Source organism: Fistularia commersonii, chromosome 21 (genome assembly GCF_037954325.1).
Source record: "Fistularia commersonii isolate RoL2024-O1a breed Wild chromosome 21, RoL_Fcom_v1.0, whole genome shotgun sequence".
Lineage (NCBI taxonomy): Eukaryota > Metazoa > Chordata > Actinopteri > Syngnathiformes > Fistulariidae > Fistularia > Fistularia commersonii.
The window spans coordinates 2,961,530-2,985,508 of NC_141304.1; the positions used below are offsets into that span (position 1 = coordinate 2,961,530).

The 23,979-nt window shown below is 49.5% G+C and overlaps 3 protein-coding genes across 6 annotated transcripts; all 3 read left to right on the forward strand.

Moving 5' to 3' along the window:
* The first annotated feature begins 311 nt into the window (after positions 1 to 311).
* pfdn5 (prefoldin 5) lies at positions 312 to 2,381 on the forward strand. Its single transcript, XM_086168669.1, has 6 exons — positions 312 to 411; positions 706 to 808; positions 1,049 to 1,080; positions 1,208 to 1,282; positions 1,573 to 1,678; positions 1,906 to 2,381. The coding sequence occupies exons 1-6, from the start codon at positions 346 to 348 to the stop codon at positions 1,989 to 1,991; spliced, it is 468 nt and encodes a 155-aa protein (XP_086024795.1). The 5' UTR covers positions 312 to 345; the 3' UTR covers positions 1,992 to 2,381.
* A 1,405-nt stretch (positions 2,382 to 3,786) lies between these two features.
* On the forward strand, positions 3,787 to 16,382 carry larp4ab (La ribonucleoprotein 4Ab). The gene is made up of 15 exons (XM_086168930.1): positions 3,787 to 4,107; positions 5,378 to 5,516; positions 5,796 to 6,039; positions 7,101 to 7,237; positions 8,804 to 8,907; positions 8,992 to 9,102; positions 9,235 to 9,288; positions 9,772 to 9,990; positions 10,065 to 10,168; positions 11,488 to 11,715; positions 12,765 to 12,813; positions 12,906 to 13,073; positions 13,161 to 13,267; positions 13,349 to 13,508; positions 13,604 to 16,382. Exons 1-15 carry the CDS (start codon positions 3,787 to 3,789, stop codon positions 13,952 to 13,954), a joined length of 2,496 nt encoding a protein of 831 aa, XP_086025056.1. The 3' UTR covers positions 13,955 to 16,382.
* Positions 16,383 to 16,982: 600 nt separating this feature from the next.
* On the forward strand, positions 16,983 to 23,475 carry atf7b (activating transcription factor 7b). 4 transcript variants are annotated; one of them, XM_086168330.1, is made up of 12 exons: positions 16,983 to 17,111; positions 18,104 to 18,165; positions 18,255 to 18,351; positions 18,440 to 18,594; positions 18,720 to 18,845; positions 18,932 to 19,089; positions 20,031 to 20,127; positions 20,234 to 20,353; positions 20,439 to 20,585; positions 21,342 to 21,530; positions 21,615 to 21,720; positions 21,846 to 23,475. In XM_086168330.1, the coding sequence occupies exons 2-12, from the start codon at positions 18,118 to 18,120 to the stop codon at positions 21,848 to 21,850; spliced, it is 1,248 nt and encodes a 415-aa protein (XP_086024456.1). In that variant the 5' UTR covers positions 16,983 to 17,111; positions 18,104 to 18,117; the 3' UTR covers positions 21,851 to 23,475. The 4 variants fall into 4 exon arrangements, with proteins under 4 accessions (XP_086024456.1, XP_086024454.1, XP_086024457.1 ...); XM_086168328.1 differs by having other exon boundaries at positions 21,873 to 23,475; XM_086168331.1 differs by having other exon boundaries at positions 18,467 to 18,594.
* The last annotated feature ends 504 nt before the right edge of the window (positions 23,476 to 23,979 follow it).

The window sequence follows — 23,979 nt, forward strand, 5'->3', positions numbered from 1 at the left end:
ATAGTTGGTCTACATAATGAATGAATGAAAAGAAAGGGGGTTATTGAGAGGCAATATATTCAAGGACATCTGGACTTTTGGTTATGATGGTCTGAGCTCAGTGGTGGCGATGAACCTGCATGGACGGGGAACGCGGTGACCCCGGTACGAGGGCTAGTGACGTCACATATGTATGTATATTTTTAAAATATGTCCAGATATTTTAATAAGCTTGGTATACATCTTTCGATGGAGATCCCCCCACAAGCTTTTTTTTTAAATAAGATTTTTATTTTTTTTTAGTATTTTTATTGTCGTCCGTCCTCCGTGACCCGGAAGTAGTCCCCGCGGTGTCTCCCTCCCAACATGGCGGTCAATCTCACAGATCTCTCCCTCCCTCAGCTGGAGGGACTCAAAACCCAGCTCGATCAGGTAAATCGGAGTTCGTCTCGTTTGTTCATAAATGTACTTTGCGGATTTTTTTACCGCGACGTGTTGAAGTAAAAATGTCCGTGGGGACTGCTCGCATGCCCGGAAGCTGCAGCGGCGCTAGCTTCCGTCACACCATGTGTACCGTTAGCTAAATTTAACTCACATTTTCATAGTCTCCACAGAATATGACACATTTGCAGTAAACAATCCCGCCTATGTGGCTCTTTTTTCTTTATGATGAAACCGCTTGGTTATGATGACGCGGCCTGGGTTTGTGAATGTTTTTTGTTCCAGGAGATCGAGTTCTTGACATCGTCAATAGCTCAGTTAAAAGTGGTGCAGACCAAATATGTGGAGGCGAAGGATAGTTTGAATGCTCTGAACAAAAACAATAAAGGTGGGTAAAATGTTTGCAAATGATTTAATAGCTTGCTTGATCATGTGTCGTGTTTTTTCCCAATGATAATTAATACCTGACGTGTCTATGAAGCTAAACTATAATGTAAACATGGTAGGGAAAGAACTCCTCTGTTGTTTTTGAAAAAAGGTGCAGGTTATGCACCCCCTTTGTTTACAGAGAATGAACATGTGATTCATTTGCCCTGTGATTTCACTCCCTCTCTCCTCTTTCACACAGGCAAAGAACTACTTGTGCCACTTACAAGTTCCGTATCCTTTTAACTTATAAAAGGGACAACCAGCTCTTCCTGTTCTTTGCTGTTTTCATGTCAGGACTTCTCCTTGAATAAGGACTGTCCATCTGAGATGCTTTGTCCTTGACATACCTTTTTCTCAGATGTACGTCCCGGGAACTTTAAATGACGTGGAACATGTTCTGGTGGATGTGGGCACAGGATATTATGTCGAAAAGGTACGTGTGTGTATGTAAATATAGAGAGTTTGTGTCACTACACACTTAGTTTGGGTTCATTGGCCGACTTGAACCTCTTAGCATGGACGTTGCATGTTCTCTCACTCGTTAATCGGGATACTAAGTAGTCTGTGTGTGTGAATGAAAGTTAAAAGTGGTTTGGCACTATAAATGCACCCCTGTCACCAGATGGATGATGTATTAAAATCAGTGTATGACAGTGGATGATGAATGAAATCATTTTTTGCTTCAATAGCTAACATGCCAGTTAATTTCCCTCTTTTTATCAGAAAGTGGATGATTCCAAGGAGTTCTTCAAACGCAAAATAGACTTCCTCACAAAGCAAATAGAAAAAATTCAGCCAGCCCTTCAGGAAAAACACGCCATGAAACAAGGTGAGACTGCCATTGCGGTTATTATTAGTAGTATTATTGTTCGTAATTTCTACCTCATTGTTTCATAAAATTCCATCTCGTGAAAACAGATTCTGGTCCAGTCATGTGAATTTTGAGTCCTGCTGTTTTTTTTTTGTCTTTATTTTTGCTTACCACCCATAACCGCACCCTTTCCCTTGCTGTCAAATAGTAAAAAAGTTGTTGACCTTGTTTCTTCTGCCTTGCAGCCGTGATCGAAGTGATGAACATGAAAATCCAGCAACTACAACAGAGTCAGCAAGCATCGCAGCAGTCTGGGACCACCAAGGCTTAAAGGCAACTTTCTGTTTAGTGTTCAGCTTCATATTTTTTTTTGGAGGGGGGGGGATTTGAATTTTGTGCCTGTGAGGTACAAATGTCCCTCCCGTCAGCCTAGTCAAGCCATCATAAATAGTTTGGGAATGAGGACAAAATGATCTTGTCTTTAGCTTAAGTGTGCAAGGATCACCGTGAAATTCTGAGTGGACTGCAGAAGAAATTGATGTTCCGGTAGGGATGATCTCGGGCACCACTGTGCGTTCACCGTATTCATTGTGTAATCATCACTGGCATTATGTCTGTTTCCTGTTTAGTGTTTCAGCAAAACTAAGTGAACACCCATGTCCCTGCTGACTGACCAGTAGTCTTTTTGCGACAGGATATCAAATAAAGGTCTTTAAATCTGCCTGGTCTATAATTTATTTGCAACCTTCACCCTCAGACAAAACAAAGCCCTGTCCAAAGTGAAAATTTATCACCCCACTACAAAATCACTTTGGGATGCTTCACATATAACGGCCGGCTGCATTTACTTATTCGGTATTTTTGCTTTTAACTGTGGAATTAACTACTGAAAAGAAACCATCATATGCTGCTCTGCACTTCTGGAAGTGAAAATAACCAAAAAGCTATATCATTTCAGCTATTAGCATGTAGCTGTCAGTGCTATTGGAATTGGTAGAAATACATTATTAGTTCCTGTCTCACATCATCTATTGCACTCCTGCTTTATACTGCAGTCTTTTTTTTTTTTTAACACGGACCCATTTTGAGCTGAGATCTTAGAATTTCCTGCATCCAACTTTGATTGGTAATTAATTGTGGGGATAAAAGTCACACTGAGCTGGTTTGGACATGGAAAGAGGAGGGATGATGAAGATTGGGTAGAAGGATGTTGAGGTTGGAGGAGGTCTGGAGGAAGACTAGAGAGGAGGTAGTGTTGAGATGGTGAGGAGAAGGCAGTTGGTGAGAGAAATCAGTGGTTGCTCTTCTAATTGTATGAATATCCAATTTAAATTGTTCAAACCTACTTATTTTTCTTTTTTTTTTTGGTCTAAGTTATTGCTATTTTCATGTCAAAATAGAATAGAATAGAATGCCCTTTATTGTCATTATATTGAACATACAACCAGAGTGGAGAGCTTCTCTCAGTGTAAACACTGAGCTATGCTAATCTATACAAGATTAAATCCTAAAAGGCAGCAATTAAGATTCTAGATGAGGCAGTTGCAGTACGTAATTGACCCTCTAGAACTGACAGTGCAAATTCACCCATTGAATAAGATAGTGCAAACGGTGCAGGACAGTGTAAATTAGCTATGTAAGCAGTTGAGATTAAAAATAACTGAAAAAAGGTTATAGTGTACAGGGTTAGATGTGTTGATGGCAATGGTTGTTGCATGAGAGTTCAGGGTGGCAATAGCTTTTGGGGAGAACACTGTTTTCCTGTTTACATTTGGCGATTAGATTCTGGTCGTGATTAGCTTTTCTCACAGCAACGAACTTCTTGTCCTCTTTCCCCTCCATCCATAAACCTCGTCTCTGGCCAACCTCAACATCTTTAAATCCAGATCTTCTCCTTCCCTCCTCTGTCCAGGTCCAAACCATCTCATTGCAACTTTTATTTCCAGAACATCTAAACACCCATCATCCATCTGAAGGCCTCCTTCCTGATCTTCTCCATCCTCCACATCTTCATCTCTGCTTCCTGTCGTGACCTCGATACCCACTGATGGTTTCTGCGCTGTCTTAAAATAAAATGGAAATAAATAAGAATAGAGATAATAAAAAAACTCATTGAAATAAATGAAATGAATAAACTACTGAACCTTGCTCCAACCCCCACCCCCACCCCCGAGGTCACGCCGGGTGCTGCCGGGGAGGTCGCTAAGGAGGCGCGGCGCAGCCTCCGTGGAGAACCCGGCCCGTCGGTGGGGAGGTCGCACGGCGGAGGACGCAGCTGTCACACGCCGGGGAACCGAGCCGAGTTGCGGCGGCGGGCCGAGGGGCTCCACGCGGTTTTCTCCCGGGAGGAACCCCCTCAGCGCTCAGACATCGGGGCTTTCTGGACACCCGGGCGGGCGAACAGACGCCGACGGACGGAAGACGAGGGTGAGCACGCCGCCGACATGGTGAGTTCTCCGGCAACCTGTTCGCACCCCCCCCCACCCCCGTCCCCTTTTTAACATCCTCTCCCCCGATCCAAATTACCAGACGTCAGCCAAATTACTATCATTTTGGTTGTTTTCGAAGTTGCCGGTTCTTCTCCGGGTTCCGTGCGTGGGGTCTTTTTCCTGCCGCGGACGACTGTCAAGCCGGCCGGCGGCGTGGGGCGCCCTTCGCTCCGCCGGTGCCCGAATGTCAGTTAGCTTAAAAGGGCAGCTATTTTTGTCCGCGACCCCCCACTCGGATGTTATTTACGGTGCGGAGAACTGTCACCAAATGCGGTTGTTCCCCTCGCGTAGGGGTACCGGGCATGTTTTTCTCCCTTTTAGCGGGGAAACCTTGGGTCATTTATTTATTTATCGCCTCGTCTCCCACGGGCTACACGTGACTGGATCCACGTTAGCTTTAGCCGTTACACAACCCAAGCTAGCGATGAATGGCGGCCGATCGCGGTAGCGCGTCGGGTTTTATACCCCACGTCGAACCACCGGGGTCCCCTGTAGAACACAGATCGGCCGCATTCTAGATTAAACGAAGTTTAATAGAGAACAGTGTTTTGAACATGTTTTGAGCCGCACTGTTCACGCCGGCGCCATGTGCTTCCCTTACGCCCTCCCCCTCCAATCCGGTCGAGTTGCGCTTCTTGTTAACGGGACTCGTCGAAATCCCGGGCAAGTTCGCGGGATTTGCGAAACTCTCGCGAGACTCCCGGTGTCAGGTCAGGCCCAGCCTCTGCACGCACCGGCAGAACGTGAGTGTTTGAGAGGGGGCGGGGCCGGGGAGTCAACCCGACGTGCGTGTGCGTGTGCGTGTGCGTGCTTATGTTGCCATCCATTTAGTTTACTGAAATTTCTCCACTGTTGGATGATTAAGGAACTTTCTGTTATATTCTATGGGACGGCTTTTGGAGATAGTTTATCAGTTGCTATGGTAACGTGACTGGATCTGGGACCTGAATCCTGGTGGTGCTGAAGTTAGGTGGAAATCCATTGATGTGGCTTGGGATTATTACATTACATTACATTACATTGCATTTGGCAGACGCTTTTATCCAAAGCGACTTACAATAGAGGACATAGGGACTGCAAAGACACTTGCAAATACACGATTATTACATGTCCTCAGCAGTAGTATGTCCCAAAACATGAGAAAAAAAGTGTGTGTGTGTGTGTGTCTCGTGTTTGTGTGTCAGGGTGCACGCGCTCTCTCTGACGTGTTTCCCCGCTTATCAACCAGGTCACCACGAAAGGAGCGGGCCTGAACCCCAACGCCAAAGTGTGGCAGGAGATCCCTGCGCACCAGGGCGAGACGCCGGAGGGCCCGGTTGAGTCGTCGTGGCTGCAGATGTACCCTCACAATCCTGAGGGGACTGAAGGTAGGACCCCCCCCCCCCCAACTCAACCTCAGACTCTTTCCAACACATTGGCTCAATTTGTATTTATTTCGTAAACGTTCCAGCTTTGCTGTCCATTGCATGCAAGAAGGGAGCACTCAAGATGGTCTCCATCTCCATAAAGTCACATATGTTCACATCTAGTTAGGCTCCGGTCCTTGCGGAGAGTTGAATTCCACCGAAAGTGGCAGTTATGGCACCTCGTTGATGAAGAAACAGACGGTGCTTGCATTCTTCTAACCACGCCCCTTGTGTTCTTAGGCTTCCTGGATGTTTCCTCTCCGGGTGGAAAGGAGTGTGACGGAGATTACCCAGACAGCGCAGACTACTCCTACGTCCCCGCCGACGGCGTCCTGAGCGGCTCTGAGTGCCACGACGTCGGGTTCTTAGTCTTCGACTCCCAGGGCGAGCCGGCGGCAGACGGCGACGTTCCCAAGGAGCTGCCGATGTCCGAGGAGAACCTGCGAGAGTCTCTGAAGAAGCTGCTGGAGTTCTGTTTCTCCAGGTGAGTGAATGAATGCTAAATCCAATGCAGTCACAGGGTTTATCATTTTAAAAGAAGCCATTCATCTTCTCAATCATACATCCTATGGAGACATACAACAATTCACCCCTCTCACATCACATACAACACCTCATTCACACCTCTGGGCAATTCCTGCCTCCAAAGTACTGTATTTTCCGCACCATAAGGCACACTGGATTATAAGGCGCACCTTCAATGAATGGCCTATTTTAAAAAGAATTTCATATATAAGGCGCACCCCATTATAAGGCGCATGTAATAGAAGCTACAGTAGTGGCCGGGGTTGCGTTATGCATCCACGAAAGGGAATGTCAACAAAACAGTCAGATAAGTCAGTCGAACTTTATTAATAGAATAGAAACCAGCGTTCTGACAACTCCGTTCACTCCCAAAACAAGTTAGTCCATTCACAATAACGTACCGTACGTACCGGTAGCTCTTACCGGTATTTGCACCGCCTTCGTTCAAACAATGGATTTCCAACTCCATTTGTCACGGATCAAAGTGTTTCGTTAAACGAAAGCACCAAGATGGATCGCATGTTCTTCTGCATGACTGATCGCCTAGTTTAAACTCCGCGTCGTAAGCGTGTCTGTTGAAAGGTGTCATTTTGACGGTATTTATACACACATAAGTGGTGTCGGACTGGAATTCCCCTTTACCGTTTTTACCGCTGCTACTTTGGCACGCACACAAATGGAAATGCAAATGCAGGCTTCGCGCAGTCATCTATCCCAGCATGCGCCGCGCGCTACTTCCTCTACAGGAGAAAATGGAGTCGGCTCAATATATGGATCAATATTGATCCATATATTGAGCCTTTAATTTTGAGAAAATAAAAGCTTTTAGGTGCGCCTTATAGTGTGGAAAATACGCGACATGTGATTCTTGTGGAATTCTCTGATTGAAAGACCAATATGACTCAAAATTGTCCTGACAGCCTCCGGCTGAACCCTTCATCAGTCCCAGTCACACGTCTTAACAACCCTGTATGGTTTCTGTCGTCACATTTTGTACCTCTGAATATTTTTTCTAAACAGAGAGAACCTGTCCAAGGATCTGTACCTGATCTCCCAGATGGACAGCGACCAGTTTGTCCCCCTCTGGACCATCGCGTGCATGGAGGACGTCAAAGCCCTCACCACCGACGTGGACCTCATCAGGGACATACTGCAAGGTATCCGCTACCTCTGTGAAGTCTGTGATTTTTATTCTTCAATTAGTTGTCATTATGATGATAATCACCCCAAATGCGGCTCTTATTATATTTATTAACTTTTTACAGAAACATTTGGTGCACAACTGTTAGAATGCATAGCAACTTTTGTTAAACAACTAAATACTCATATCAAAGGTATGTGGGAACAAAAAAAAAAGCTACATTGATTGGCCACAGTGAAGCATTAAAGGGATCCCCCGTTACCAAGAAGTTATTGTCCTATTTGATCGATGTTTGTACCAAATTTCTCAACATATCTCAGTTTGTATAAAAATTTTAAAATAAAAAAAATCACTCGTAGGCCGCCATTGTTTGTCGCAACGTTGTCTGGGTTGTGACGTCACAAGGTTGGCTCTTTTTACCGTACGGGATATAAACATGTAATCTGTGCAACCCTTCCCATTTGGACCCAAGAGAGGTGTGAGCGAGGAGGATAACGCTAAAGACAGGAGTCAAAACAAAGTCGAATAAAGACGCACAGAGGCAAGCGTCACTAAAAGTCGGGGGTTGCGTACAGCAGTTGCATTGCTAAGCGAACAGTTTGTTGTAAAGAGCTGCACTTTTTGTCATCAGCTGTACACTGTAGACCTCCAGACTGCTGTGCTGACTGACCATCAGCTTCTGCCGTGATCATGCCTACTATTTCATCATCAGATGCTACGTCTTCAGTAGCGGGTTGTTGACGTCCTTGCAGGAGAACATCCTCCTGCCTGTGGTGTTTCTTCCAGCGGGCTTTTGGAAGAAACTGTCGGCACGCCCTTTGGCTTTAGCGCCCGTTTCAAACCAGTAGCACCCGTGAGCTCTTTCCGCAACTTAGCTCAGCCAAATGCGTCACACGCATCCGTACAGAAGCGGCAAGAACACGGCCTTGAACTCGAAGGAAATTTCCCACTCCTGTACCCTATTCTTTTCCCTTGGAAAGCTGTGTAGCCTAGCATCAGTCCCTTTGTTTCCCTTGGACTGGAAATTGCAACCAAAAGCAGCACAATGTGCTAATATTACCGTATATACCAAGCCAAAGCAAACATTAGCGGAAAGCTAAAGTTAGCACGAGCAACCTGTGTACGTCATCAACCCAGCATGTATTGCGCTTGTAATACAATGGCAGCGTCCAGGGCACAAAAATATGTGTTTATAAATTGTGATTTTCAAAGAAATAATACTCCGTGCTTTTTTTTTTTTTAACACATTACAGTATGAGAGAAACAGTATCTTTGTACAAATCTTTTTTCAAATCAAATTCCAAGTCTTTGTACTTAACACCTTAAAACACTGATAGCCTTAACCTTGACAATTTATATTTTATTGTATTTCTTATTCTCCCTCCTTCCTACTATTATCTATTATTGTTATGTTTTTGCTTGAAACTCTGGCACAACAATTTCCTTCGGGATGAAAAAAGTTGTTCTCATCTCATCTCTCAGTAAAGCATAGTTCTGCCGATCGGTCCTCCCAGATGGGGGTTCCCTTTAAGCTAACAACTTCTTGTTGGGTTAAAACCTAAATAATGTCTCTTGGTTCCAGCGTCCCCCGTGGTGGAGGTCGATGAAAGCGGAGAAAAGGCTCGGCCCAATCACAGCCGCTCCATCATCATTCTGAGGGAGGTGCCGGAGACCACCCCGCTTGAGGTGAAGAACCCCCCCCCCCCCCCGTTAGCTTATCATCCGCCATTTCGCATAAAAGCATTACCAGCTCGTGTCTCATTGGAACAGGAAGTGGAGGCGCTCTTCAAGGGCGAGCACTGCCCCAAAGTCCTGAGCGTGGAGTTTGCGCACAATAACAACTGGTACATCACCTTCCGGTCGGACATGGATGCCCTCCAGGTTTGTGTGTAGTTCACTGAGGGGTTTGGGGGGGGGATATTGAAGTCAGAAGACCCTAGGTTTCGCTGGGATTTAGTGTACAACCGAGTGCGGCAGGTGGTTTTTGAGTAACCCTTTCTGTTCTGACCTCAGGCCTATAAATACCTAAGAGAGGAAGTGAAATCGTTCCAGGGCAGACCCATCATGGTGAGCTTCTTCCCTCCCCCTCCGTTGTGTGTGTCCATTCGGAGTCCGCATATTTTGTAGCAGCGGGGGGGGGTGGGTCTCTCGTCGCGGTGACGTGACCTTGGGGTCTCCTAGTGCCGACCCTTTGTTTCTGAACAGCCCTTTGCACAACGCCGTCTCACCTCGGAGGTCCCGCCTTCAGGGTTGCCCCCAGTGATGATCAGTATCGCGCTTGGAAGGATCCATATTCACTGCGACCGGCCAGGAGGACTCCTTAACTCCGCTGCCGTCCTCTCAAATCTGCTGCGCTCTCCTCCTCCTCCCCCTGTCTCCTCCTCCCGCTCCTTTCTCCTCCTCCCTCCTGATCGGCGCAGTGTTTTATGCCCTGATGACCGTGAGATTATGAGATCTGAGGGGGCTCCGCGGGCGTCAGGCGGCGGCATCGCCGGTGCTTCGCCTGCGCCTGAAACCCCCGGTCTTCTCTTCCCCCCCTCCCCCCCGCAGGCTCGAATTAAAGCTATCAACACGTTCTTCGGGAAGAACGGCTTCCGTTCCGGCGTGGACTCGAGCGCGTACGGCCAGCAGGCCCAGGCCCTCCCCCCCCCGTTCGGCTCCCCCGTCTACATGCAGCAGGTGTACGGCGGCCAGCAGCAGTACCCCGTGTACCCCGTGGCGTCCCCGTCCTGGAACCCCTCCGTCGTGCCTTACTTCGAAACGCCTCTGGTGAGTGTGGCCCAACGTGCGACGCCTCCGTCCCCGTGCGCGGGCGTGCTAAGAACACGCGCTGTCCCCCGCAGGCGCCTTTCCCCAACGCGGGATTCATGAGCACCTACAGCAACAACGGGAGCTACAAGGAAAACTCCAGGTTCTTCAACGGCCATCGACCAGACTCCAGGATCCGGTATGTGACCAGTAGGGGTGTAAACCAGAGCCATCATGACGATTCGATCCGGTTCGATTTCTCAAGGCAACGATTCGATCGATTCGATTTTTTTTTTCGATACTTAAAAATGCCCCACGATTCGATTCGATACGATTTTTTTTTAACTATTTCAAATTTTGAATAAATCAACGGAAGCTGTAATATCATATAACTTCATATATATTCAATTCACTTCAATTCGACATTCTTTACATATCGCCACATCCTTTACCAATTCTTTCCCGTTTTTGCGGAAGCCGAAATACTTCCACACGAACGGTTTTAAACCTACAGGAGTGTGTAAGTCCGCGTCCTTCCCAGCCATATCAATGTCCGCCTCCCGAATGTTTAAATGTCAGGTCGTTCCATCAGCGCCACTTAAATTGTCCAACAAAGTGTCCGAGGTCAAAGGTTCTACTTCCTGCAGGTTCCATGTTCCCATCACTCATACATAGGGTCTTATTTTGAATTTAGCCATTTTTTTTTTTGTGTGCCACTGACTGCTTTCCAAAAAAGTGGTACGCAAATTTTATCACCTTAGATGACGCACTTTTAATAACTACGCAACAATCATCACAATATGTGCAGAACCAGTGGGAGCGCTCAGCTTGTTTCCCAGCAATTCGACGGTACCCACGATGGTAGACGGTGGCACTCCCAAAGTGTGTTCCTCTTGTCCGATCCCCTCCGTAATGATTGTTTTTGTCCTTCACGTCCACGTTTTCTTTCAAAATATTCCAAGGCCTTGTCTTTTAACCTGGGGTCTCTATGGGGACGGAGTAGTTTTGAGCGTCTCATGGCTCCATCAGCTAGCTATTAGCCGGTTCCTGCACGTTCTGCAGAGCGGGCGAATCACACGTTGCGGGGTTTAAGTGGCACTCACTGCATTTTTCTTTTTAAAGCAGCTCTTTTTGGCTGAGAGCCTTCCGCTGTCCCACGTTGGCTATTCTCCCTTTTCAAAGAAGCCCCCCGGTGACATTTGTGAGGCAGGGCTAGCTTGCTGGCTTTCTGATGTGTGGGGAAAAACCCAAGCGTAGGTGAATGTGTTTTTTTTTTTTTCTCCCAAAAAAAAAGAATACCTGGAAGACAAATGACAATAAAATGCTATTTTCAACAACTTTGTTCTTTCTGTGAGGCCAGATGGTCCTCGGCCCGGTGGTTTGGGGGGGTCGGTGGGACGCAGACAATGTTCTCCCCTGCCTTGTATTACGTATCTGCTTCATGACTGCCTTCCAGCCGGTCCAGGTTGTCCGGCACCAGCCGGGCTCGGAGTGACCGGACTGTATTTTTGTCGACAGGAACCACTTAAAGGCTCACTCCAAGGCCGGCGGCCTCCCCTCCCCTTCCTCTCTGGCGCCGGGCTCATTGATGAATGGCCTGTCCAGCCCGTTGTGTTTGCAGCCTCACCAGACATCGAGGACCTTGGTCGGCTCCGGCCCGGAGGCTGTCCGCCTGCCCTTCTTCTGCCTCAGCGACACACAGTCCGGCATTCGCGGCGGTGGAGTGAACAGGACCGGACAGGCCAGGTAGGCCGAGCGGAGCTTGACCCTTCGGAGGTGCTCAAGTCCTCCATAGTAACAGTCCGACGTAATCGCCCACGTACTTCCCACTGTGCTTTTTGTGGACGCGGTTCTTACGCGGCACATCCACTTGAGGGCAGTGCAGAGGTCGTGGTTCCATCTCAGAAGATGACAAAGATGGCAGAGGAGCTGGTGATAACGTCCCTTCTAAGGAAAGGGCGGTGCAGTAGACAGCCGCGGTCTGGGATGTCCTCTTGTTCTCTGCTCCTTTTGCTGGTTGCACTTGAGCATACCGTGGACCCCTGATGGTGCTACTCTGGTTGACCCGTTTGGCTTAGAGCTCCCTGAGAATGTTAAAAGTGTTGGACAGGAAGTAAAGTCAGAGGGTGGACGGGAGGCTCCGCCCACCTCCGGGTTTAGCGCCGGGCAGAAATGAGCCGCGAGCGCTTTGTCAGGTCCCTTCTGACGCCGGGATCGGAATACGCCGCCAGGTGCCAGAGGCAATATAAAGCCTATTCATTTAATGATTCTCTTTACTGTGTACGCAAGCAGTCAGGGGGCGGAGCCAACCCCGCTGTCATTGGGCGAGAGGCGGGGTTCACCCTGGACCAGCCAATCACAGGGCCATATATAGAGACGTCAACCATTCAGCCTCTCATTCACTTGTCACCTGGACAATGTCGGGTCTCTAGTGAATCTCCTGCATGTTTTTGAGCTGTGTGAGGAACCCCAAGCAGACTCGTGGTGAACATGGAGACTGCACACAGGAAAGCCAACCAGGGACCTTCTTGCCGTTAGATAGCGGCGCTAACCTCTGTGGCGCCGTTAATGTGAGGGATGTTCTCTCAGAGCTGAACACAAGACGGCTCGTCTTTGCTCGAACCGACCGCAAAATCTTAGTCAGATTGGGCTTCGTGAGGCGGAAAGATACGTCACGGTAGCAGTTTAGGTCGCTACTTTCGCTGGAGAGGCAGCAGGCTGGCCAGTGTGAAGATGATTTCGTTGGTTTGCTGCCCCCGCTGTCCTTTCTGACCCTTGACCTTCACCTGTTTCAGGAGGAGCACTTTCAGAGGCGGGAGGAAGAAGGCCGAGGACGAACACACGGTCAGTATTCACAGTTTTGTGACAGGATTCAAATCTCGCGCTTGTTAGCTGCTTTATTTAACCCGAACCTCGCTGCCCCGATGTCCCTTCAGAGGCCTCTCTCTGCGGCGGAGACCAAGGTGCCCCCTCCACCCAAATTTGACCTGGCAGCCTCCAACTTCCCGCCGCTGCCGGGCTGCGGGGTCAGCCCCAGGAGAGAAACGCCGTCCGAGCTCCGGTGTCTCTCGGACGTGGTGCGTGGCGTGAAGGTGACTGAGAAGGTTCGTGTCCCCCATCTGGCGACTCCCCCCGGGCTCTCGGAGGCCAGGCAAAAGAGGGAAACCTGACACTCTGCCTCTTTATTCCAGACTGCGAATACAGCGGCATGCGAGGCCAAACACGCAGATGTCTCCGCGGACGTCGTGAAGACCTGCCCGCCAGCTGCGCAGACGACGACGACGGCCACAGCCACAGGGTAAAGGTTAATCCAGGCTACCTGGCTGCAGCCTAAGTGCAAAGCAGCGACATGACGTCTCCTCTTTGTCCATACCGTCAGGGGTCCTCCTGCAGACGAGGACGTGGAGAAGGACGATGTGCTGCTTCACCAGGACATGACCTCCACCCCGCCTGACCCGCCTGCACCTCTGGAGAACACTCCCCCGACCAGTAGCCAGAGCGCGCCTGCAGAAGCCCCGCCCCCTTCGCCCTCAGAACGAGTAAGGTCCAGCTTTCTCCGCCGTATCCCTGCTCAAAAAAAACTCCACGAGCGGTGCGGCACTTAACAATGTCTCTGTGGTTGCCATCCAAACAGGGCCCGAAGAAGCTGAGCTACGCGGAGGTGTGCCAGCGCCTGGCCCAGGACCCGCCGCCGCCGCAGAAGCCCCCGCCGCCTGACAGCCAACCCCTCCAGGAGCTCAAGGTCAACGGGGCGGAGGAGCCTCGGCCCGCCTCCAGGCGCGACACGGACCAGCTCGAGAAGCCAGGCGGCAGCTGTCCCTCACGCTCCTCTTCCGCCGCCACCGCCGGCTTCCCCGGCTCGGGCAGAAGCAGCGGCACGCTGAAGGTCCGGGAGCACCAGAGGGGGCTGAACAAGGCCAAGCCCTTCCCCCCGCAGAGAGGGGTCTGGTGGAGCGGCAAGGAGCAGAACATTCCCCCGAAATAATCACAATAACTCAACACCTTCGCCACAAACTAAGGAATATTATCAAATATATATGTACATACGGTCTGTAAATAGTTCACCCTCCTCTGGATTAATCATCCATTAGGAATTCAGATTTGAGGAATATAGAGGAGTGCAAAATTTTATTTTCATTTTCTTTGATCGTGTTTTTTTTTTTTGTTTTGTTTTGTTTTTTTTTGACGCACATGGAAACTTTTTAATCGGAATTGACTTTTTATCAAGGGACTCTTCCTCTGGTCATTTTTTTAAAGTTACAGTTAGGATTAAAATCTTCGATTTTTTTTTTTTTTGTTTTTTTTTTTGTTTTTTTCGTGCTTAAATCATATAATCCGCCCTTTGCTCAGCGGTCACCGGGAAGTGGAAGGGTTTAAGGCGATTTGTCTTGAGGACAAATGTAGAGCAGGTCTGGACTGTCCCTCTTTAAGACAACCTACAGAAACCCTAAACCCCACATTCCCACAGGAGCAAGCACCTGGAGACAGTGGCGAGGAAACACTGCCTTTACCTTGTACAGGAACCCGGGTCGATGTGGACGGCCTTCTGCCTCGACCGGTCGAAGGCTATAGAAAGTGATGTAGTGTGATGGAGACAGAGGAGGTGTGAGGGTTTAGAGGGATTAATGATCTATTATTACTAATACCAGTGGCGCTAAAAAGCTAACACACTAGCTAGGGGTAATATGTGCCGTTTAGCATTGTTTCTGCAGAGTCTTCGCGGTTCAGGACGCCCTGGTCCGATTTCCGCCAGGTTGCCTGGCAGTATTTGTCAGTAACAGAGCTAGCGGTGGCTAGCTAAGGTCCCAGTGCCACCTTTTGTACCTTGGTAAATACTCAGGGTGGCCTCTCCTGCGGAGAAATGTTTGTCGCATGGTGATCTACCCGATGGTCCTTGTCCATTTCTTGCATTAGATGCTCATAGGTGGTTGTCACCGAGAAGGCAGTCTTATTTCAACCTTCACAACTCCACTTCTGAGTTTTCTGGGTGGTTGTTTTGGTGTCACTGCAAAATTTAGCCCTCTTCCTGGTCAGCTTTCCGTGTCCCTCTCCTGGTTGCCAGCGTTGTTTGTGTCCTTCTCCCCGATGAAAGGGTCTCCCACTGGGCCCTGCTCGGTTGCGTAAGGATGGAAATTTGCATCTCTGTGCCTTTTTCGACTAACTCAGACCAGAGTGGACGAATTTTAACAAGGCCAGCCGAGCGCCAGGACGCGGATGATTTAAGGTCCTCAACAGACTTGGTTGTCCGATGGCTCACAGTGAAGGGGACGCCTCTGTCACCATCGGAGACAGAAACAGTTTTATTGCCACGAAGGAAAACCAGGACTTAGCTATGCTAATGGCGCCAAGGACCGAAATGTAACTTGCGAGTTCCAGATAACCTTCACGGTCTCTCTGGTTTAAGCAGCCGAAACTAATTCTCCCACCCCCGCAGGGCGGCTGAGCTTAGCCTTGGAGACGACGTGAGGAACACCAAACCTTTTTCTAAGGTTGCCTCCTGTTAGTTGGGTTTCTGGGAGGTCCACGTGGTGCACGAAGCACCACAGTCTGGGGGAATGATGCCAGCTGACCTTCTGTCAACGCTGTTGGTTCAATCCGAGTGAAGCATTCTGACAGCCGGGTCAAAAGTAGCGGGATCCAGACACCTCCACCCTCTTCCAGTAGCAAAACAAGTGGCCTCTTCACAGGCAGATTATTTAGAAATAAGATCAGTGTAGCAGAAGAATTGTTTTTCCTAAGAACCTGAGCTTTTTTTTTTATTTTAATCCATTTTCTCTGCGGATGAATGTATTCCTGTGGCGCCAGACCACTCGAACCCTGGGTTACGTCCATGCTTTTGACACTGCAGCAGAAATCTGTTCTTTGTAAATAGTTATAGACTCGAGCATAAGCAACAAATGTGTTCTTTTTTTTTTTTGGATGTACTTAGTTAGAAAACGTATCTGTCACTAAGAAAGCACTGTAGCAGCAATGTTTAAAGAATTAACCGTAAGGTGTTGATGGACATCATGAGAAGATTTTGTGTTAGATGTGAATTTCCTTTTGTTTTGCAAAATCAATCCTAACGGTCGTCCGGTATGGAAGGTGCGTGGTTCACTGTTGAGTCCGTGTGTTTGGTGTGAGGCCTTTCCACTCACGTGCTTCTCCCGGCTGTCATCTCGAACCAGTGCCTTATTATTCAGTATCTGGAGTGCAAAGCTTCTTGTGAAAGCTACATGTGGTCCTCACAGCGGGCTTCTTTTGATCAGGTGGGAATGAAGATGTCTTCACTGCATCCAGCTCATCGGCGCGCTTTCGGAACCCCATTGTTACAACTTCTCAGCCAAGTACACACTGGTTTATTGAGCGACTATTTTTATTACTGAGCCTGATTGTATGAAAATAAAAAAAAAAAAAAAGATTTATTTTTAAAACCGGCCACGCGTCATGATTTACCAAGTTGAGACAGATGTTTTCACGTCGTGGATACAGGGATGTGTGAATCCTTGAGCGGTTCAGGCGATCAAACGCACATCTGGCCGCTCATCCCCACAGCAGGACAACCACATGAGACACAGCTGCAGGCCTCGGGTGTCATATATTCAAAAGTTTTAACAATGAAAACCTCCATTTCTTCTGCTAATTTGAACTATATCATGACATCTTGCCGAGCAAATGACGGGAAAAAAACAGGTCCCTCTTCCAAATGTATTTATTACAAAATAAGAGGGATAGAGGACAGGAAGTTAGTGGAGTGGGTTAGATGGAGGAAGATGATTGGCTGTAGCCTTAAGGGCGCAGCCCGGAGGAAAAAAAAAAGGGAAAAGACAGATTATTTAAACTACATATTGATTTTATCACAATCTCGACGTGAAACTTGGAAAAAATATATATTTGGTGTGTGTCCAGAAGTGCATGTAACACACGTGTACGTGTGTGATGTGTCACATTAGCGCGTCCATGTCGCTGCTCCGTTTCCAGATGGTCGTGTTTACGTTCTCTTCTCGCCGAAATCGTGTTACGTAATACCGTCACGGGCGCAGTTCTCGCGGGATTTCGCCGATGGAAATGTCAAGTGTCAACAGCGGCCAGACGGCAGCAGCACCGCAGCACCGTCCCGTCCGGAGCAGGGAGGCGGAGAGAAGAGGCTGCGGAGACGTCGGGTGAGTGTATTGTAATTCTATTTTTGTCAAAGATGTCGTTACGTGCAAAATAAAACACATTTTAAGGTACGCGCTGCAAATAATACAGAGGAGTGCGCGCATTAATGCGTCATAACTTGTTTAATTAGCCCAGCTTTCCTTTAGCAATAGCGCGCTAACGCTAGCGCTTGCTAACTTGGCGGATCTGCTAGTGCTGAGCGAAGCTTTAGCCGCTAGCTTTAGCTTAGCCGGTTGTGTGGTGATTAGCGGCTAGCCTCCTGGGGAGGGTTCTGGTTATATTTTTTTGTTTTCCCCCGCTTCGCCGGGCTAACACGATCACCGCGTACCCGCCAACGAGTCCTTTCATCTTATTCACGAGTTTCACCGCGATGACATCGCTGTTGCCATCTGGAAACTATTTGTTGTGGCTTGTGGAGAGGGTTATGCTAGCCACAGGCCCGCCCCTAAGCTAGCAACAGCACTGGCAACCATTTAAGTTGCCAGCAGCCCTGCCAACACCTGGCTGGCCACAAGACTCGGGGGTCACAGATCCACCCTGAAACACCTAAGAGGGAGGGGGGCATGTTGTCAAGCAGTATCTCTGCCGCCCTTTCGTACCCGCTTAGCATCATCGGCGATCATCCTCGTCAGAAATATGCCCCAAACAGGCCCCTGGTCGCCTGTCCTTTCCCCTCTCCCTCCCGCCCAGGTGCAGTGTGGACCATCAGTGTGGTCTGCACGGAGCTCAGGTGGATGTGTGGAACACTGCATACGTCAGCTGAAATGAAATCTAATAATAACACAACAACAACCCCAAACCAATCAGTGGAATTCAATGCACTTCCATGCTTTGTGTAAAATAGTCATCTCCAAGTGTGTAGCTGCAGCCAGTATTAGAGGGTGTCAGGGAAACTTGACCAGCGCTTATTGGACCATGACATATGTTTGTATTTGATGGTGATGCACGCATTTGATGAAAGTTGTTTTTGTTTTTATTCATGTACTTTTCATAGAACCTTAGTGTGAGATGGGGGATGATCGACCCTTCGTCTGCACCGCCCCGGGATGTGGGCAGGTATGGATTCCTAACGGATTAAGTCATATTCATGTCCGTGACAAGAAAACACAGCTTGTTAGAGGACAGTGTTTTTTGTTTTTTTGCAGAGATTCACCAATGAAGATCACCTGGCGGTCCACAAACACAAACATGAAATGACATTGAAATTCGGCCCTGCTAGGACGGACTCCGTCATAATTGCAGGTAATCAAATTGATTAACCTGTTGTTGTTGTTGTTGTTGTTGTTGTTGTTGTTTTTTTAATCAAAACACTTCATCACTCAGACAACAGTGGGAATTTTTTTTTCACCCCTGTTAGATCAGACACCCACTCCCACGCGTTTTTTAAAGAACTGTGAGGAGGTGGGGCTGTTCAATGAGCTGGCTACCTCCTTTGAGCAGGAGTTTTGCAAAGCACAGGATGACGAGCAAAGGACAAAAAACCCGGTGAGGAGAACGATGATGTACAGTAAATTCACCCGTTACTGCTTTGTCTTATCTTTGATTTAAAGATTTGAAAAAAATTGATGATCTGAACCACCTTAACACAAAACGTGCTTTTTGGCCCGAAGCCTGCCATTTTACAAACACAGTCTGAACCGAAAGATGAGGACGAGGGCCCTTTACAGGTTGATTCCTCCCCGCCCGGAAGCCCGGACTCCTCTTCCAGCATGTCAGACAACAGCGGAGACTCGCGGGTGAGAAGCAAAGTCCCTGACTCATAAAGGCGTTGTTCCGCTGCTCAGTGACACCACATGAATGCTATGGTTTAAATTGCCCACAGGAGGTTATTTCGAAGCCTGTGGCAAGCTCTGCCCCGACTCCCACCATCGTACGTCCAGGGTCTCTTCCTCTTCACCTAAGCAACGACTCAATACACCCGACCCTTCCATCTCCGACGTCTGTCATCACACAAGCTCCGCCCTCCAACAGACAGCTCGGGTAAACCGCCTCGCCCCCTCTGTTTTTCTGCTTGCCTTTATGCTGTCTGGGATTCTGCGCCGACATTGAACAGGCCCCGCTTTGGAGGTTTGCTGGGCTTTGCGAGGCGCGCGCGAAGGCCGGGAACACCCCGTTTGGGAAATCTTGCTTTTGCTCGGGTTGTTTCTCTAAAATGAGTTTGCTGACGCTGAAAGGAAACTTGTTCATATTAGCACGCAAGCATGTGTTTCCCCTAATGTGCTATATGGAAAACACACACACACACACACACACAATTCCACTCCTCCCCATTGCCAAAGTCATGGATGAGCATTTCCATGGCAACAACGCTGCCAAGCAAAATGACTGCACACCCAGTGTATTGATAGCAGGAGAGGACTGGGAGGAAGCACTTTCAGATCCAGCTGCTTGCAAAGACCTCTTGTCTTTTCTGCAGCCGTCACACACACACAGTTCATTGTTAATGGTGACTCTCAAATATCAGGCAACTTTCAGGTCATTTCTTGATGATTTAGATTTCTTTTTGGAAGTGCCTTGCTTAATTTCTGCTGTGATGTGTGTCCCCCCGACCCCCTCCCACCCCGGCAGCCATTAGGGCGGGATCCGGTCTCTGGCTCATTTTATTTGTGCGAGGCGGGGAGCACGGGGGCAACTCGAGGCTTCACTCACGGCAGTGCAAGACCCGGTCAGATGGTGATAAAAAGCCAATGTGATTACAGCGCTTTGACGCAGAACAGAAACAGTGACCCGACAGCGACATATGTGAACCTAATCTGCAGACCTCCTGGACATTACTTCCAGCTGAACAACATGGATCCCCTCACAGGAGCTCCATGTTGATTCCGTGTTCCTCTTTCAACGGGTTTCTAGAATCGAATCTCGAAGCGAACACGTGGGTTTTGTCTTTTTTGGCGCTCACCTTTGCCCGATTTGGTCAGCAGCTCGCCGACCAGCTCCTACCCTCTGGTGAGGCACCTCCCTAACGGACAGACAGTTCCTCTCCTGCCCAGCCCCGTTCAGATGACCTCCGTCATATCTGTAAGATATCCTTTTGAATCTAAAATACTTATCATTTTTATTATTTTTTTTAATCCTAAACCGTGTCTTTTCTCCCTCCATTTCTCCATTGTGTTGCGACGTGGAGCTGGCGAGGCCCGTAAACTCGGTGCCAAACATCCCGGGGATCCCGGGGCCCCCGGTGGGCGGTGCAAGCAGCGGGTCCTCGTCCCCGTCGGGATACAGCCTGCACTCAGAGACCAAGATGGTGAGAGGGAACCTTCTAAAAAGCCTCTCAGTCACGACGCGATCTGTGAAACAGCACGTTCTAGTTCGTGTTTTTGTTTCTGCAGCGGTTGAAGGCAGCTCTCAGTCATCAGGGCAGCGGGGCTCAAGATGGCAGCGGCGGGGCGGGGTCCTTTCCTACGGTCCCTCAGAGGCAGGAGCAGAGCCAGCAGCCCTCTCAGAACTCTGACGCGCCATCCCCGGCCCAGCCTCAGGTAAAAGCCCCGCGCACAAAAGCTGACAGCTCTGGATTAGCGGAAATGCAAGGGGACCAGAGGAGGGCTTGTGTTATCGTTGTTGTTGAAATGGGTTAAGGTGTTCTCTGTGAATGCTAGTAACATGGTGGGAAGTCACTTTGAGTGGGTGACCCTAAAATGAACCCTCTTGAGCGAACTTATTCCTTGCAAGTACCAATCCCTGCAGGTGGTATATGATCCTCCGGCTGAAGTCTTCCATTTACGTCGGAATTTAGTTCTACGGCGTGACCAGACACAATTTTTTTGCCCGTAAGTTGGAATTTGCATGCTGTACATAAGTACCTGTGTCACACACTTACGCTGACAGTGTGGTAAAATCATAATCTAGTACATGAAAACAATGTGCCGTTTAAAAAAAAAAAAAAAAAAGATTTGCGTCTGCAACCTGTGAATGTAAACAAAGCTGTCTTCCTCATTGCGCGGCCACATGACAACGCATTGGTCCGCCACGCACGCCAACTAGGTCCCATGTGTAGTTTGTCTGGTTGTTGACGCCGCACCTGGGAGTGATGGAACAGGTCTTTGTTGATAAATGTATGGCGCAGGAAAAAGCCGTAGGTGGAGGACGTTGTAAAGCGAGGACCGTGTGCACCTGGCGCTCTACACGTTCCTGAATACCCGCATCCGTGACGCTACAGGAAGGAATGTGGCGCCGGGGTTTTCTGCACATCCTAACACGCCGTTAGAGTTACAAAAAATCCTTGGCGTTGGCAGGTGTCCCCCGCGCAGCCGACAGGGGGGAGGCGGCGGCGGGCCTCGGAGATGGACCCCGACGAGCGGAGACAGCGTTTCCTGGAAAGGAATCGGGCGGCGGCCTCGCGTTGCCGGCAGAAACGAAAGCTGTGGGTCAACTCCCTGGAGAAGAAGGCAGAGGACCTCGCCACCATGAACGTCTCGCTGACGGTGAGCCCCTGGGACGGCAAACTGGGGCGCCAAACCGAGGGGCCCCTACTGACCGCGATGCCTTTGTGTCTCCCGCTCCGCCAGAACGAGGTGAGCCTGCTGAGGAACGAGGTGGCGCAGCTGAAGCAGCTCCTCCTGGCCCACAAAGACTGCCCCGTCACCATCATGCAGAAGAAAGCCTCTTTCTTAGGTAACCGCTCACGGTCGCGCGTCACGCCGCCTCCTCATCCGCCCGCCGACGCATAACTGATTGTCACCATCCATCAGTCATCTCCCGCATCTAATGTGTCCTTCTTACTCGCCCGCCTCTCTAAGGGTGAATGTTTCTGTCTCTGCCTCCAGCCGCAGGAGGAGAGGAGGCCTCCCGGGAAACCTCCATCGCCGCCATCGGCTCCCCGGCTGCAGTCATCCAACACGGGCCGCCGCCCGCTGCCTCCGTCTCCAGCCCGGGCGCCACCATCAACGGGATGAGCGTGCGCGCCGCGGAGGCCGTGGCCATGTCGGTGCTCGCCGGCATGGGCTCGGGCCAGCCGGACGGGGTCGCCATGCCGACGCGGTCGCCATCCGCGCCGAGATGATGCGCCGAGACAGGTAGCCGCGGTGGACCCGAGGGGCACCCGGAAGCCGGGCCGGTGCCGAGCGTAAAGAGAGGGACACAGTCCCCCCCCCCCTCCCCCCGTTGCCCCTGACACCACCATCCGACACCCCCAGCCCCAGCACACAGGACTAAGAGACCCCCCTCCTCCTCCTCCTCCTCCTCATCTCACTGCTAACGATAATCCTGCAGACGCGGCACCTCCGTCAACCCCCCCTTCCAACGAAGCAGCGTCACTATATGTAAATATGAGAACGGTGTGGCGCCCCTCGCTCGGCAGGGTCTTGACGGATCGCGGCGTCTTTTATTTTGTTTTGTTGTTCCCCCCCCCCATCCAATGATCGTTTGGATCGGTCGTACGGGGGTGTCATATTTCTGTTCCGATGAGAGTGTCGGTGTGACCGACAGCGCCGCCTGCTGGACGGAGGCCTGGCGCGCGTCCCTTCACAGGTCCAAACGGGGAGGGGTGTGTGCCTGATATTCGTGTTTTCAAACTCCTCCTCCTCCTCGCCAACAGATCTATGCCTTCTGGAGCGGATGGCGTCACATTACACTCACATATGTACCGAATCCTACGACTGCAAGGATTTCTCAAGGCGGAAGAATACCACTCGTTTGTTTGTTTGTTTGTTTGTTTGTTTGTGCGTTCATCCATCCCCCACCTGCATTTCCCTTGTCTTGTTATTTTTAAATATAATTTGTTGATGCAAAAGTTGCCCGCGTTACGCGAGGATCCCCCTCCTCGGCCCTGACGTGACGCACCGGAAACCCGGCGGATCACGAAAATCACCCACCCGAGGCATTTCAGCTGAGGAGGAGAGCTGTGCAATATATTTTTCTATTGAATATCGATGTTCTTGCATTTTTTTAAACGACAGGTGTGGCCCGGCCTGCCGTGAGGTCACCGGAGGAGGGGAGGGGGTCGCGTGACAGATTACGTCCCGGTCTCGTGCGCTTCCCGACATTTGAAAAGCCGTCTTTTGTTTTTTTTTTTGTTTCTGTGTCATGAAGTTGACTTCATATTGGTGCAAGGTGCTCCTTTTTGAATTCGTTTTATACCTGCATCGTACATCCAAGACTGTCCCGTGTCTCCTCTTCACCGTGTCCCTTTTACAACACGTCTTATGTTCCTACATGTTTTTTTTTTTTTAACCCCCACCCTCATCCTGTGAGCGCGTGTCCCCTTGTCAAGGCTTTCACGTGTAACGAGGTAGAACCACATAAGGAAAGGAAATGTCTCTGGCAGATGTTTGTGGAACGCTCAAGCCTCTCCAGGCGGTAGGAAACAAAACTGTATCGTCTCAACTAAAGTTGTCTTGGGCAAACAATAAAGTAAGTTAAACGACAAAATCCAAGTGGATGTTAGCGTGTCGACCCCTCCCTTGGTGGGTTCGAGGCTTCTCATGGCTTCTTGCGACTCTACGTTTGGGTATTTTCCCGGTTCTCCACTCTGATCTGGTGTATCTTCTGCGGAGAAGGTGGAACGTGTCCTGGCCTGTCCCAGCAGGTGTGCACACTGCGCGCCAAAGACAACAACAAGTGTCGAGCCACGGGACAGCCCGAGCGTGTGTCACCGGGGAGAAAAGAAACAGGTGGAAGCAAATCCTTATTTAATTCGTGCGACATGTTATTTGTTTTAAGATTTGAAAAAGGAAAACTGCTCTTGAGGAGGGAAAAAAACTCGTTGGCGCCCCCTGTCGTCCAATCAACGCAGCCGGCCTGGCCGCGACTGTCCTGACCCGGAAGTGACGTTCACTCCTCTTGAACCCAATACACATATTTAATACACAAATTTTTTATATACTTTTCCTTGCATCTGAAATAGCAAGCTTTAATAGCAAAGACATGTCGAAT